Source organism: Neopelma chrysocephalum, unplaced genomic scaffold (genome assembly GCF_003984885.1).
Source record: "Neopelma chrysocephalum unplaced genomic scaffold, ASM398488v2 Primary Assembly neopelma1_22, whole genome shotgun sequence".
Classification (NCBI taxonomy): Eukaryota; Metazoa; Chordata; class Aves; order Passeriformes; family Pipridae; genus Neopelma; species Neopelma chrysocephalum.
This window is the reverse complement of record NW_020897689.1, coordinates 1021063-1037045: the sequence shown is the minus strand read 5'-3', so window position 1 is coordinate 1037045 and position 15983 is coordinate 1021063. Positions and strand designations below refer to the sequence as shown.

The 15983-nt window shown below is 43.0% G+C and overlaps 1 protein-coding gene across 5 annotated transcripts in view; it reads right to left on the bottom strand.

Annotated features, from left to right (window-relative positions):
* The window catches only part of RUNX1T1 (RUNX1 translocation partner 1), a 112612-nt gene extending 99102 nt beyond the window's left edge, over nt 1-13510 (bottom strand). The window contains exons 1-2 of one of the 5 annotated variants that reach the window (XM_027679156.1): nt 5590-5713; nt 4530-4735 (exon numbers count right to left, since the gene is read on the bottom strand). Coding sequence is in view for 1 of the 5 variants with exons in the window: in XM_027679331.1 (XP_027535132.1) it covers nt 13002-13029 (28 nt within the window). In the remaining 4 variants the exon portion in view is untranslated. Of the gene's footprint in view, nt 1-4529; nt 4862-5589; nt 5714-13001 lie in introns of those variants that run through there. The other 4 variants (XM_027679509.1, XM_027679077.1, XM_027679331.1 and 1 more) reach the window with 4 other exon arrangements.
* Nucleotides 13511-15983: the final 2473 nt, after the last annotated feature.

Genomic DNA, 15983 nt, shown 5'->3' with positions numbered 1-15983 from the left:
GTGGTTTGCCATCAAGCTTTAAAAATAATAAATAGTACAGTCATGAAACAGCTTTTGCTTAATGGTTCCTAGAACTCAGTGACTTCACTCACTAAAACACTTTCTATAACATTACCCTTAAATACTTTTAGCAATGTCACCATTAAAATAAAATAAAAAATCACCTTGGCACTACCATCCATTGATGGTAAACCTGCAGATGCCATTATCCCCACATTTGTTGGCAGCTTTTTCTGGCACCCTTATGCTTTAATGGTTCTGGCAACAAATCCTACCTGGATGCCACTGGAAACGCTTCTTTGGAGCACTCTTCCCAAATATCCTTTGCAGCAGTATCATTCTGCCTCCTATTTTGCACCCTAACCATCTCACTTTCTGGCAATAGCCTCACCCTCCCTCACTGACCAAAGCTTGCCTGGGGGAGTTCTCTTCCTGAATTTGTCTAATGCAGGTGTGATTCAATGTTACAATAAATATTCCAAGAGGATTTTGAGACGGCATCTTTGCTGCTCAAGTTGGGTGTTCACTCATATCCCAGTTTTAAAATTCATTCTATTACATCCTAGTAACTCAACATGACCAAACCAATGGACAGCAAAGCACAGGTAGAAAACCCTATGTAATTTGATGCTTCATTGGAGAAGTGGTTCAACCTTGTGACTACCAGAAGGCCACACAAATTTAGTCAATGTACCACACAACCTGTCATGACAGCATGAAGAACCAGCAACCTGATACTGCCATTACAAAAATAAATCAAACGAAAGCCAGAAAATGTATTCTGAAAAATAAGTAATTATGGGAAAAAGTGGTAGCATGGGGGCTGAACTGGGGGGTTTTGCCCAAGCTATTTAAAATGACACCTGTGCCACAACGATAAAGGGTACCTGTGTGGTCACCATCAGCAACCAAAAACTGTAGACAGTAGGTCTCGAAATAAAAGGCACCACAAAAGAAAATGGCTAGTGGTAATGCCTACTACTTATGCAAACTGCATCTTAACATCCAACATGGCAGACATACATAAGCCTCCTAGAGCTTCAGAAGTAACTACAGTCTGGTACAATTTGTAATGGTCATACAACAATCACCCCAGATGCTTGTCAAAATTCCTGAGGTTTACTCTCTGCATCAACTTGCCTTTTCATAAATGATACCTTTCTTATTATACGTCACTGCCTGCCACCATGTGCATATTAATTCCACTCCACTAGGTGGAGTCTTCTGTCTTTCCAGACTGCAACCTAATTTCCAAAAGAACATATTATCTATTCTCCATGAACTTTGCATATTTACTTTACTGTAAGCACCAGTCTACCAATCTTGATAGATATGAAAGTGGCAATGAATCAAACGCCTTCTGAAATGATTGAAGAAATCATTAACTATCCCATGAAGATCCCCTATCGGCATGTTGCACTATGAGATCATTCAGAAATATTGTAGCTGTACAGTTCTGTAACACAACTGTACTTTTATGAATACTACATTCAATAAATAATACTGAGTAAAAAAGGTATCCCTTAAATAAGTCACCGTATCGCACACGTCCAAAACCTATATACAAACAAAACTAAGTTGCAGAACTTCTATTAGATTCTTTGTGTGTATTTTGAAATATTTTGAATATCTAGGATGTCTTTCCTTTCCAGACATCCCAAGCTGTGTTACAGAAAATGAGAGGGACCATTAAAGTATTCTTTCCATATTCACATTTCCATTCACAAGCACTGGAGTTAAATATGGCAATTATTCAATAGGAACAGCAAAACTGCACACAGCATTTTTGGCAAAAAATAAGAAAAACAGAGCACTCCCATGAATGTGTTCAGAACATTTAGATAAGGAAATCTGGATACCTTGCATCCAGCTATAATCTTTCTTTTTGGGCTGGACTCCACCCCAACCTCAGTGAGAAGTACCAGAAAATCCCATGACCAGAAAAGAAAGCTCCTTGGTTTAAAAACTCTTCAGGTAGACAGTATCTCCACAGTATCTCTGAGACAGAGCATTTGCTCAGCAATATTGGCGAGCAGAAAGCCCCACGCAGGCACCGAGCACAACGTGAGGCTCCCAAGGCTCCGCCAACCCCGGGTCAGCCGAGGTAGGGCCTCCTCGGCGCAGCTCCTGCTGTTGGCAGATATCACGAGCTATTTAAGGCTATAGACATTTTGCCCCAATCGGCCATGTTTGCTGTAATATTTACTTCTCGTACATATGTCTATAACTATGTATACATCCCACAGAAGGTGAGGTTTAACAGGGTTAGCTTTGTTGGGGAAAAGAAGGTTTGGAGGAAAGGAAACAACTTTCATGTTGAGAAGATTTGAATCTAGTGACTGTCACGGGATGTAAACACTCTTCTGGGGAGGGAGGCTTTTTGTTATGTTTCAGGAGTACACAGAGTTTTGGATAAAATCTGTATAAATAATTAACTCTCTGTCATTCAACATAAATTTATGCACATGTGTGCATAAATTGTCCCAGAATACAAACTATAAAGTAGACTTGCCACAGACTTCTAGACAACCTACCACAAGCACAGATCTCGCACAAAATCCATTCTATATTTAAATTTCAGTTTACTGAATTTTAATTACTTCTGATCTTCGATCACTTTGAGAAAAATCCCCCCAAGGTCAAAAGCTTACAAATTCAACTGCAAAACCAAACCGAAGCATCAGCAAGGCACTTTCCCATACAGACATCTACAAAAAAAAAATAAGTTCCTGACTACTAGATTAGATTAGAATCCAACAGCTAAAATACACTCTAATATTAAAACTGGATAATTCTCTATGTTGAAATAAAGCAATAAAAGCTCTCATTCTATTATGCACATTTACTCATGTTATGTACACAGGTCTCTACAGATGTAACAGTGAATTGTCAGTTCTTCATTTAGACCCTTATTTATAAAATTAACAAACACATACCCTTTCCATTAGGTTGTTGATGGGTTTGTTGTTTTGGGGTTTTTTTAATTAAAAAGCAATAATGTTATTTTCTCCAGAGATGCCTGTGACAGAAATGTATGCTCTACCAATACTATGCTTTCAGGTCATAAAACTCACTTGGATTAGCAGCTCCACAGCAGCGAATATTTTTGTGTACATGTATTCAAATCTAATTCAATAATTTCATTTGCCATGGAAAAAGTTACTGCAAAATCCCCACTAACTAAAATGTCCTTGATCAGCCTAAACTTAAGATTTGCAGCTATATTAGGAATGAAACAAGCCAAAGAATGTTGTCATACTCTGAACATCCTTTACTTCCACAAGGTTCTCAGTGGTAAGTAAAGCTGTATTGTTGCCATGGGAAAATAGCCACCATTTTAAGACAGTCATAGTTTATTAATAAAATTATTTTAAATGTATGAGTTAAATCCTTTTACCAATATACTGACATTCAGCTACCCAGTGTCATTTTTCCAGTCCAAATAGATATGGTCCTAATTGTATAATGCCATTTTATCTACTGAAGATAAAAGTGCCGATAAATAAAAATGCACATTAGGCAGGAGATTTTTCAGAATAGGGTTTTTTTCCCAAATAACCCACTTGCATTAACAAAAGATTGCAATGGCTTCCAAATTATAGGGTGTTATTTTTAGTGGAAGTAGTTCAATATTCATATTGGAGCAGATGTAGCAGTTTAACAAAACAGCTCTTCAAATCCTGCACAAATTGAAAACAGGAAAACTGATTGCATTTTCTCTTATCACTTTCCTTTTCTGAATTGACACTTTTGGCCTTCTGAAAATTTACACATGGCTTTCATCTCAACAGCACCTGCTGATCAAACAGAAGCCTAACATTTTCAGGAAAATGGTATAAAGGGCTAGTTTTCTTTTTACCATCTTAAAGGGCATCAGCAGTCCACTCGATGGCAACAGTTGCTGAGTAGATGGCACACTCAGAATACATTTTATATTTTCATTCCACTTACTTTTAAAAATTAGTTAAATCACTGGTGGCTCTTCTGTATTTGCTCTTTGTCTGCTTTAAATTAATTTCAGTCTCTATCTCTGCCTTACCCTGATGGGCTTCATTCTACAGTCAGATAGATTTTAAAGATGATCAGAAAGCCTTTGAAATACTAGACATGCTGCATGTTCTGCAGACAGTGGGTCTTCTTCATATATGCATTTATATACAATCATGCATACAAATGCCCATATTGCACAGACAGTTCTTTTTATGATGCTTATACTAAGGAAAAAAATGTGTATATGTGTATCATTCCGCTATAGTGTCACTGCATTGAATTCCCTGAGTATTGTTGATAGAGCATGTTGAGGGGAGAGAAACTCAAAGACCATTTATTTATTTTAAAGTTTTTCTTTGTTTCCTTTGCAACCTTCAGACTGGGAGAAGGTCTAGCAGATGCTCTGGAATTTGAGCATCAAATGAGATGCTGCCATTGGTGCACATGGGGAGCATGCAAACAGCACAACCAGAAACCCTTCGGCTCCTGCAAAAGTTAAAGGTATCAAGTCATGTATTTAAAAAATGAAATATAAGTACCTTTTTATCCTGTCTGCTTCTGAGCCTGTAAACTCTGAAGTGCAGCAGCATGTAAGCAGGACCATCTTCCCTTGTACATAATTCTAGGTGTAATTAAAGATACTCCTGAAACCTGCTATGTGTCAGCTTCTTAACTGATAGAGCCTTAACCCCTCTGAAGTACTCTGCTGCCATCCATTACCATTCTGCTTCAGTGATAAGGTAACCTGAAGGCAGAGATGACATACAGTAATATATGTGCCACTCCAGACAGTTGGTTCATGAATTTCAGTGTTTCATCATGCTCACTGAGGCAATCACAAACCTGAAATGTCAATATGTTCAGTCAATGGAAGTAAAATAATGGGGCTCTATTGTCTTACCCTATCGATCTGCTGCTGTCAACAAGAATCCATGCCCCCTGGCTTTAAACAAATTTTAATTAGGCTTTTAGTTACCGGATCATATCTATATATCTATCTGCACAAACACTTGACAAAGTGAAACGGCAATATAAATATTTCAAACTTTTAAATATAAAGGTAATTGTTTAATGTTGCTTTAAGATATGACCACTGATAAAGCCGTTTGCTAAAGCGGCGTGCGTGCACACACTTAGCACGCAAGTCATCTTAATCTAGGAGAGAACTAATCTAGGAAAGAACTTAGAAAGCATCACCAAAAGTCCGTCCAAAACAACAAGAAAGTCCCCATCCTTCCCCCCCCCCTCCAAAAAAAAGGAGCAAAGGCCACTTTTTCTTCCTAAAGCCCGCTGTCATCCTCTGCGGGGATTTCGTAAGGCAGGAGTATTCACTCTAACCAGCCCGTGAGTGAGCGGTGGGTGCCCGGCCGTGACAGCCCCGCCGCTGTCAGCGCCCCTCGGCCCCGCCGCCACCCCAGCCGGGGCTCCCCCTCCTCGTCCCGTGCAACACCCACGCAAGCCGCTCTCCGCACCCCCGGGCTGTGTTTAAAGTGGGATCCCTCAGTCCCCTATTGTTCTGCGGCCACCTCCTCCCTCCCCTCAGCGCGGCCCGGGAACGGGGGCAGGCAGCACAACAAAAGGCAGATCCCCTTTCCCCACCGGCTGATCTCTGCCCGTAAATCCCCCGCCCGCTCCGGGGGATTGAGGTGGTTACATCTTCACTTCTCCCCGCGCCTATCGACTTGTGCAGCGCCAAGGGAGCCGGGCCGGGCGGCGTGAGGCGGCGAGGAGTGTTCCCCAGCCCGCCTCTCCGCCTCTCCCGCCCGCGGGTGGAGATTTTACCTTCCGGCGGCGGGAGGGAGGAGGAGGCGCCGGCGCGGCCGGGCTTTGTGCGCCTCAAGCGCCTCGCAGCTTATCTGCGGCGCAAGGACGGAGCATCGCGCCTCCGCGGCCCCGCCGGCGCGGGGGGAGCGGGACGGCGGCGTGCATCGGGGCGATTACGGTATCAGCGCGGCCCAGATGGCGGCCCCAGGATGTGCGAGGCAGCGGGGCCGGGGCCGGCGCGGCGCGGGGTCCCCGGGGAGGCCGCGCCCGACACGAGGAGAGGCGCCACCTCCGCGCCGCCCACCGGGGGAGAAGGCGGCGGCGCTCGGGTTGCCCAGGTCTGTGTGCGTGCCTGACCTCTGACAGGCGTTCGGCCTGGCTCTGTCCCTGCAAGTCGCCCCGACACCTTTCTGGGATAAGGACCCTGCCAGAGACGCAGGGACGCGCAGCTCTGGCTCCCCCGGGCTCCTCCTGGAGTCACTTCCAGTCCCACCAAGGCGATGTTCCCTTTGGTTGCCTTCAGCCCGGCTTCCACTTCACAGACCATGCCTACGTCCCGCACTGAGCATGACGGCTCTCGGCCCAGAAATTCCCAGAGCAGTCAGGGAATGTACCCGCTCCCAGTTTGGCCAAGTCCGACCTAACTCAACCTGCTCAGCCTCGCCAGTGGCGTAAAAGCCTGAACACAGCCCTGCCGCTACAAAGCGTTTGTATCATTCACCAGAGGATGAGTGGTAAGCCAGAGTAGGTCCCTACACTTCACAACTCAGGTTCTGACAAAACAGAGGGGCTATTTTGTCGGGAGCAAAGGGTTAGCACGAGGTACCGGGAGGGGAGGCAGCAAAGCAGCCTGGCCTGACTACCAAGAACACAGCCAGCCAGCAGAATTGGTTATGCCAGCACCAGGCTGCCAAGGGTACTCTGTGCACTCGGGTTTTAAAGTTTTTAAACGTTTCTCCCAAGGAATCAACACTTATTTGTAAAGGAAACACATTTCCATTGTGCGTCTGCGAAGGAGTACCGCACAGACTGAGATGAGGACAATGACAGCACGCTGGAGTGAGACTGGCATTGTTCAGTACAGAACTCCTTCCAAAATCACTCGTCCAAGATAGCAGTTTTTTCCACAAGAAAAGAAATAAAGGGAATTTGACACATAATACAAAGTGAAAACCAGAACCTAGATGGGGGAAGGGCATGTGTGTGAAAATCGTGTCACCGCAATGAATGTCAGATAAGAAGGGGTCTGTCACAAATCCTCCACTAATCCAATAATGCGAAAACCTCTTGGTATCACTGAGATGTAGCACAAGGTAATTTTTTTTTTATTTTTCATAAACCACTGTATATGTTTAGCCTTGGAAAGAAAGCAATTGGTCAAATGTTCCTATCGCAAAACCGAGACTTTGATATTTCAATAAAAGCAAACTGATTTTCACATGTCAAAAATTTACTACACATTCCTCAGCCAGTATTTTTACCCTGAAGAAGGGCCACTTCTCCCTCAACTTCCTCCAGTTGTCAGTTGTGTGACAACCATATTTAGAGGTAATAAGACAGGTCATATTACAAAAGTTAGTCAACTCGTTTGAAACCTTAGGTCCTAAACTTAATGGTATATTCTATGCATTTCTAAATAAAAGTTACTTATTAATTCAACCTGCAAGGTAACACAGACCTTTCTCTCTGCATATGTTCTTTCAAACTATTATACACAAATGAGAGACTGGGTTTTTTTGATATTTCTGTTACAGAGCTTTTCCTTGAAATACATACATATCTTTCCATGAACTAATTTAGGATCAGTCAGATTCTCGTCTCACAGGGCCACCATGTGCATCTAATATCTATGTTGGCCATAGTTTTATTACTGAAATCACAATTCTTTAAAGAAAAACTAATCCAGGATCCTTTCTAATGTAAGCAGTTTGCTGCAAAAACATTCACATTTAAAAATAAAACAATGTGTGTTAATAAAGTAAATACAATCAGAGTACAAATGTGTAACAGAAGTGGCATTCCATAAGCACAGCTGTCTCAAAGTCCAAGCTGCAGGCTAGAAATCTTAATTTCAACTGACTCTCTCATAATAATGGGTTACCTTCCTCTAAAGCGTAAAGTCCATCTGCCCCAGGCAGATAAGTTTTGAAGCATTAAAACAGATAAAAATCTAACATTTTCTTTCTTGCACTGAATATGTGAATTCTAGTGTGCTATAATGTGAGAATTCCAACATATGACCATTGTGGCACAATATCTCATAGCTCAGCTTGTCATTACTTCACTTGTAATTCTTATGTTAATTATGTTCATAATTACTATAAACAGATGTGGTAGAAATTCACGTGACCTTTTACTGCAGAATGCATTTCTCACTCTTTCCACTTTATTGTAGTAATATAATGTTAAACCAGAGGAAAGTATTTCTGACACACTCTGCATGTATGTGTGTACATATTTAACATGAAACCATTTCTACCTCATATTTCAGCCAAAGGACCACCTACCTGCCAGTACATTGACATGAAAGTGATGATAACTCAAAAGTCTAACCTGAACCATACCCCTGAAAGACTGTGCTTACAGTGAAGCTTTTTGATTAAGCCTAGCTAGAACCATCACTGAAGCCTACGACTTAAAAGGAGCGCTGCATTTTTATTCAGCACTTTTGTTAATGCAGCAGTATCCTGCTTTACAACTACAAGTACGTAACAGTCATACAGTAATTTATTTTACTCACAGACCAACCATCACCGTCTGCACACAAAACACATTTACAATAAAATCACTATGGATTTCATTAAGAGAGAACCCGCTCAAATTTCATTTCTTTGGACCTAATCTATAATTAGTGTGGACAGACAGGTGCAAACCCTTCTCCTCTACAGATGGCTACTGGAAATGGTGCAAAATAGCTCCTTCTGTTTAAACAACACACAGATAACCTGCTCTGCTCTTATCACTTACAATTACCTCCATTATACTGAACTAATGTTTACCTTAATAAAATGTCCACTGTTCTCTAAACGTTATTTGGAAACTTTCATATCAATGGCAGAAAAAAAAATGAAGATGGAAGTCAATGTCTGTCAGATGAAAATTGGGCAGGGGGCAGGAAATAAGGCTTTTAAAGAGCAGGATATTTTGACTTTGATTTTACGTCTGCTGATCATTTTTCTTTATCCACAAAACCACATAGTATAGTACTTCCTGATGTATTTATGCTACCATATATTAAACTAATCAAGTTTATAGTAAATAAGAACATGATAATTGCATTTTTAAAGCAGTTCTTTAAAAAGGTACATCTATGTGGAAAACTAAGACCCTTAGCATTAGAAGTTCAGTTTTTAAACTAATTCTTTTAGATCTTTCACTTGAAAAGACATGAAGGCAATGTAATCTGGAAGGCAATGTTTTAAGAATTTACACTCTCATTACTTATGCTCGATTCAGTGTCAGTTTCAACTTTTTAAATTTTATAGGTTGCTCTTAAAGATTGTATGAAAAAGACTAGGCTGCTACTAACTAAATGGATCAAAGTTTTTTAATGTATTCGGATTAAAATTAATTATCTTTTCACATTTCTTTAGCCAAGCCACGAGAAGTAACCCCTTCAGAACACCAAATTCACATTTTATTTCAGCTAATAAGTCTTCTTGATATCCACATGACAACTTAAGTTTCTACAGAACAAAGAACAAGATCTTCTCCTCCCCCCCATCTAAAAAATCTGAAGCTCCTGCAATACCAACATACTAATATCCTTATTCAATTAGCTAAAGATTTAACAGTAATGGACTGTGGCAAGTGGATTTGAAAGATGAAAATGACAATTGCAAGCCCTTTCTCCCATCCCCAATGCAAATACTGCAGATGCCTATTTAACCCAAAGCGCCTGACAACGAGGAGTTCGCAGCCTGCACAGAACCTCAGTGAGGCGAGCTTCACATTCAACGCCTGTCGTCTGAAGTTCATTTCAGAGAAGTGAGAAACAGGATTTGACAGGAAAGAATGTCCTGAACTGACTAGCCACTGACCAGCACTCCAGGTGGAGCTATTTTTCTCCCCCTTTATTCTATAAACAATACTCCCAGTATAAAACTTCATGTGCGCGCAGGCATACACAGTGTTAAGCGTACACAGATGAGAGACACCATGTGATGTTTTACTGGTCATTATTTAGGCACAAAACAAGTTAATGTTAAGGTGGTCAAAAATGGTAGAAGGCAATGTTTTACTTAAAAAGATTTTGGAAACTATTTAAAAGCTCAAAGCCTTTGAAGAAAAACAACTTGTGCAGCAGTTGCCAGGAAGCAGTGACCTAACACTGCTGTCTGCATTCCATTACAAACAGAATGGTTCTTGTCTCCCTACAGCATGCTCACAGCTTGGGAACCCAGCCTCTCACCCTTCTGCAAGCACAGGACCGACGGAAGAAGTCCTGCCATCATCTCCTGTATGCCTCGCCTGGCTCCAGTTTGCCAGGAACACCAACAGTTTTAAGAGTGGGTTGGGTTTTTAGTGGAGTTCAGTGTTTTCTTGCGCTTCTGTGTGGTTGAGCTCCCCACGGCAGCGAAGAAAAATGACTCATTAATTGAAAGTAGTAGCAATTATACTGAAGATTCAGATATGATGAAAGTGACCATCAAAAAGTTATTATCAAACAGTGTAAGTTCCTAATTAAAAACCTTTACAGCAAATCTGCAGTGAGTCTCACACCTAACAAAGCCTTTGCCAACTTCGTATCTTCATAGACTATACAGTTATGAATAAGCCATACTCAGGTCTTTTCCCTATTATTCCTCCTTTTGATGGGGAGCCACAGAAACACCTAGTGCTAAAACCAGAACGCAAAAACAAGATGGACTAACTTTTTTAACATTCAGCTGAGCTAAAGGAAATTCCCTGATCATATTGGATTTCCTAAGGAAATCAGCCCAGAATAAACTGAATGAGGTTTTCAGACTTCCCATGGAAAGGTCAAGCATCAGCTTTAAAAACCATTGGAAACCAGCTTCAATCCTCTGTCTATCCAGATTCACTAAACCGTTAACAGAAAAGCAGAACAGAAAACCTGGATAATAGAATTCAACTCTAAAAATGTCTTTCATATCTTGCCTCAAACTGCAGTTAACAAAGTTGCATATTTAAACTTTCCATTGCATCTGTCAGGATGCAGAAACGGAGATGGAAATGTAAGGCTTCAAGAGTGTAGCTAAATAAATTATATTCACCCTTAGCCCTAACATATTGTGTTTACAAATACAATAATTATGTTTCTAGCTACATGTCAAAGGCAAATAATTTCTAAGTCCTTCAAAAGGCATGCAAGCATTACTGTAAGTAGGAAATAAGTCAAAACAGATTAGTAGACCAGAAATGGGGAGGGGAAAAAAAAATCCTGCTTTGGTCAGCAACTCGGACCACCATCAGGGGATAAATCAATTTGCAGCAGCTGTGGACAGCCATTTAAGTCTGGGGCCTGAACAGATTAATTAGGAGAAGCGATGTTAAAAGTTAAAGGGGTCAGCGTTACATTAAGCACACCAGTATTTGCTGGAGCAAACGCTTGGCTGTACATACCAAGACTCAGAAGACATCCTTGCAGTTAGGCAGGGCTTTGCCAATAGCCAAGCGTTTGGCACTTGCTGCTTTCCCAGGCACAGCACGGCAGCTCCCGCAGGCTGCTTTTAAGAGGTCTATACCCATCCTTGCCCAGCCCCTGCCGCGTCGTGCCATGCCCGTCACCGCGTCCTGCTCTGCCCGCGCAGGCAGGCGCGCAGCCGTGCACGGCGCACCTTGGGGCCGCACCGCCGAGGGAAGGCAGGCGCTTCCCGCCCGGCTGCGGTTGACAATGGAAAACTTAGACAGCTTTTTCGGGCAGACTTGCTGCCTCGAACTCAGCGGATCGCAGCCCGCTCCCGAGCTATCCGCGGGCGGGAGCTGCCGGCTCAAGGCGTCACGGCCGGGCGGCTGCGAGAGACGGGTCCTCTCTGTGCCGTGATTTAGGGCACGGCAGAGGTAGGAGAGGGTGACAGGCAGAGCCTGCTGCGGACCGGGAGATGGAGGGCTACTCTACCAGAGAAATCTGAGCGGCTTCGTGGCGGCTGTTCCCCACCGCGGCGATGGATGGGAGCCCCCGGCTGCGGTCGGGCAGGGCGGTCCCGCTGCGCCCGGCTCCGGCTGCAACTTGGGGGGCAGGAGGGGGAGGCTGCCTCAGCGCCTCGTACCTTTACCCTCCCTCCTTTAAACTAATCAGTGAACTAAAGGAAGTAACATTTTAGCTCCTGGTTGGAGCAGAAGCTATTTAAGAGCTGCGTCTGATTAGTTACTTTCGGTTTCTCTCTAACATTTAGGAAAGCAGAGTACAGGAACGACAGATATTTCTATATAAATTAACTCCGCAACGGAGTCACGGGTGCTCCTCCTAGGGCGGCAAATCCTTCCCTATCCCAAACCCAGTTTCTCAACTTTGACACTGATAAAAGGACTCGAACTCGCCAAAAGTCAAAGGCTCGTCTAAATGGCTGTGAATGTGGTTTTCATCCTTCCAATCTGATTCCCTTATCGACGGTCTGTTACGAATTTATAGAATTGAACCATTCAGCTCAGTCACACAAGATGACACAGTTACATTGTATTGCAGTTCTGAAAATGCAATCTCTAACGTTATCCCGTCGTTTTAGGAAACGAGATACTTGCAAGATCGCGGTGCTGCTAAAGGCGACGTGTACCACCTGAAATATTTCTTGCAAAATAGCCCCAAGTAATGTTACCAGTGCTGAATAAACCTATGATTGCAGTGAAACAAACAAGCGAAACAAAACAATCCCATCAGAAATATTTCAGGCACTCCGACTCGCTTTGGGCCGGAGCTAGGGTCTGGAGAGAGGGGAGGCAGGAAAAAAAAGGGCAAGCCCTAAGTCCAGACAGAAATCTAACGCTATGGAATAATGTGTGCCTGGGAGAGTTATTTTCAGCAAAACTCTGTTATTTGGTTTCTGAGCTCTTGAGCAATATCCGGAGTGCTAGTTTGTGAGCCGGGGACAGAGCGTGTAAGACTGCATGCAGCGCTAAACTGGCCCGGGCACAGCGGCAGCCCCGGTCCGCCTGGGTTAGTTACAGCCACTGGAGCTCCTCAGAGCCGGGGAAACCTTGCAGGAGAGGAGAAAGGGGAAGAAAAGGGTCTCGGGCTGCTCCCGCCCCGGCGCGCTCTGCCCAACCCTGCCCGCGCCCGTACTCACACTGCAGAGGACCGGAGATGCCCACCATTCGCTTCGGGCTGTGAGCTGCAAATAAAAGTTCCCGTCCTGGTCGGGGGAGAGCCGGCAGCCCAGGCTGCTGGAGGGGCGAGGGGGTGGGAAAGGGGAGAGCAGCGCTGCGCGGCTTCCCTTCGCAGTCCAGATGATCCACGTCCACAAAAGTCAAAACGAGCTGAGGAGAAACTCCAGCTGCTCTTCCCCCCCACCACCACCCTCTCTCGCTCTCTCTTTTTTTTTTTTAAAGGCGGATCAGCTCGAGAGAGACTACTGGTTCCACGGGAAAGGACAAGAACCAAAAATAAAGCAAAGTCTCCAAGTCGAGATAGTTAATGCCCAAGTCCTTCTCCTTGCTGCCGCCGCCGCCGTCTCAGACAAACGTGATGTGGAGCGCAGGGAGCGGCCGCTGTCAGTGGCGGGATCTCTGCCGGTCCCCGAGCAGCCGACGCATAGCTGAGCCCCCGGCGAAGCCGAGCCGCGCCGGTGCCGTGCGGTGCCGAGCCGAGCCGAGCCGCCCGCCCGAGGCTGCGCCGCTCTGCCCGCTCCGCTCCTCCCGGCTCCCCGCTAGCAGGCAGCGCGCGCGGCAGGCAGCATACTGCCGGCAGCCGGGCCGGCCCCGCTACCCAGGTGCAGGGGGGGGAGGGCTTAAAGCAGTGGGAGGTGATAGAGGTAGGAGACATCTGTGTCGTGAGGAGGTTAGTGGGGGTCAAGTATATGTTAACAATAGGCGAGCGCGGTCCCTCTCGGGCAGCTTGCCTACTCTTTCTTTCTCTCACTCGCTTTTACTGGGTGGACATCTAACTTGCTCCCTAATGATGCCTCCCCGGCTTTAAGAGTCCAGACTGCCCTGCAGTAACCCAAGACAAACACTTTCTCTAGCCATCTGGAGAGCTCCTGGCTGCTCTGCCTGTGTCTCATCACTGTGTGAAGAGACAGCAGTGCTAGAAATCAAGCCACTCTCAGATCTACTCTCTAATCCCCTTCTGTTAGCTGATTTCCAGTCAGATTGTTTGCTTTTGCATTAGATAATAGCCTTAGAGAAAACAATTATCATTTTCTTTTTCCTTTTGTTTTTTCCTCTTTTTAAGGTACAGTATCAAGGAAGGCCTCCCCCTCTTATTTTAAAAGAAATTTATAGTCTTTCATGGCTTGCAGAACCCAGATGCAATTTCACACTTTCCTGGAAGGGAGTTCTGGGTTCTTCTGAAAGCAGTGACACGATCGCAACTGCAGCGAAAATTAATTACTATCATCTACAATTAATAGAAGCATGCCACCATTTGACTTCGTGTTTCATTACATAATCATTTCGGTAGGCATCCATATATTTTCCAATTCATCAGTTATTCCCTTCTACATGTTACAGAGAGTATTATTGTCAGTCATACAACATATAGCAGCAAACTGGTATTTCTGCTATCATGTTGACACTATAAAAAGAAGACGTCTCTACAAAAAAAAAAAAAAAAAAAAAAGAAAAGCACATCCACTTCATATATTTACTTCAGATTAAAAAGTGCATTGTTTTGGTTTTTTTTTTTAGATTTCAGATAATGTATTGGAACTGTCAGAACTACCGGGACATTTAGCTTCATTTTTTCAAATGTCAAATGTTAAGTAAATTAGTGAGCATAGAGTGGAACTTCTTATCAAGCTGCCTTCTTTATTCCTGTACATGCACATGTACACGCACATACACATACACTATAGGCCTGATCTTGCAAACTTACAAATGCTTAATTTTAAACACATAAATAGACCTATTGAATGTAAAGTATCTTTCCATGTGTTTATCATAAACACATTCACATTTCCGGGGGGGGAAGTATTTATATGTATATTTATATGCATATTTATAGCAGTATTTGTCTGCCTCTGTGACTGGCTTTGAAATTTTGGTTGATTTTGAAAATATGTTTAAAATATATTTTATGATCTGGATAAATCTACCTTTTCTGCAGATATTTAAGGACATGGAGCTTTAATGAACTGGTTTGAATCTTGTAATATAGCATCAAATTTACCTTGAAGTAAATTCAGGTCCACAGATCGTATATCAGAACATGTTTTGGTCTACTGCGATTTCAATTTACAAAGATGGTGAGCAGCCATAAGTCTGGCATTGATTTCTAATTTAAAAACTATCTGTTTTACAGAGGTCTATATCAAGGCCAAAGTTATGGGAGAACCTTCAAAAAAGTATTTTCAAATATTTAAAAATAATCTAAAAGTAGCAAATTTTACAAGGCTTCTTTTGTCTACAGCAGATCTAGAAACTTTAGTTTGAAAATCTCTGTGGTGTAATACTTTCATTCCAATTGTTCTATGTGTAAGGTGAAAAATAAAGAAGAGATTTGCCAGTGGTCTCAGAGCATGTTTTGCTGAAGTGTCAGGGACTTAACACCGAGTCCTAATTCTCAGTTTACAGCTTTAAAAAAATCCCACAGTGCTTCCTCTTTAGCATGTACCTTCATTCTAAAAGATCAATCAACTTTCTAGGTATACAGTTCAAATTAGTGGAGGAACATCATCTTAGATTTAGAAACTCTGGAAACTGTAGTCTGAGCCATTAACAATTTAGGATCCAGAAAGTTTACAGAGTTCTGTGTTCTCTTTCCATAATGAAAAAATACAGAAATCACCTATTAATCCCCTAGCCCTGGCTCATCTTGCATGGCATTTCCCACTGCTCCCAGTAAGGACAAAGCCTTCCCAAACAATGGAGTGTATTAGAGAGTGATAAATACCAATTCTTGGTGGCAACTATAGTTTTCTCAGACACGCTGGGAGAATAAATTGGTATGATTCCTAAATAATAAAAGATTGTAACCATAAAATGTTATCATTATATTGCAAAGCTGATGATTAAATGCTGGCTTATTGCAAACTGCTCTTATCCGTACCTTTTTGTTTCCTTTATTTATTTCCTGGAGAAAGTAGATATGTTTTAGTGAAAGAGGAAAAATA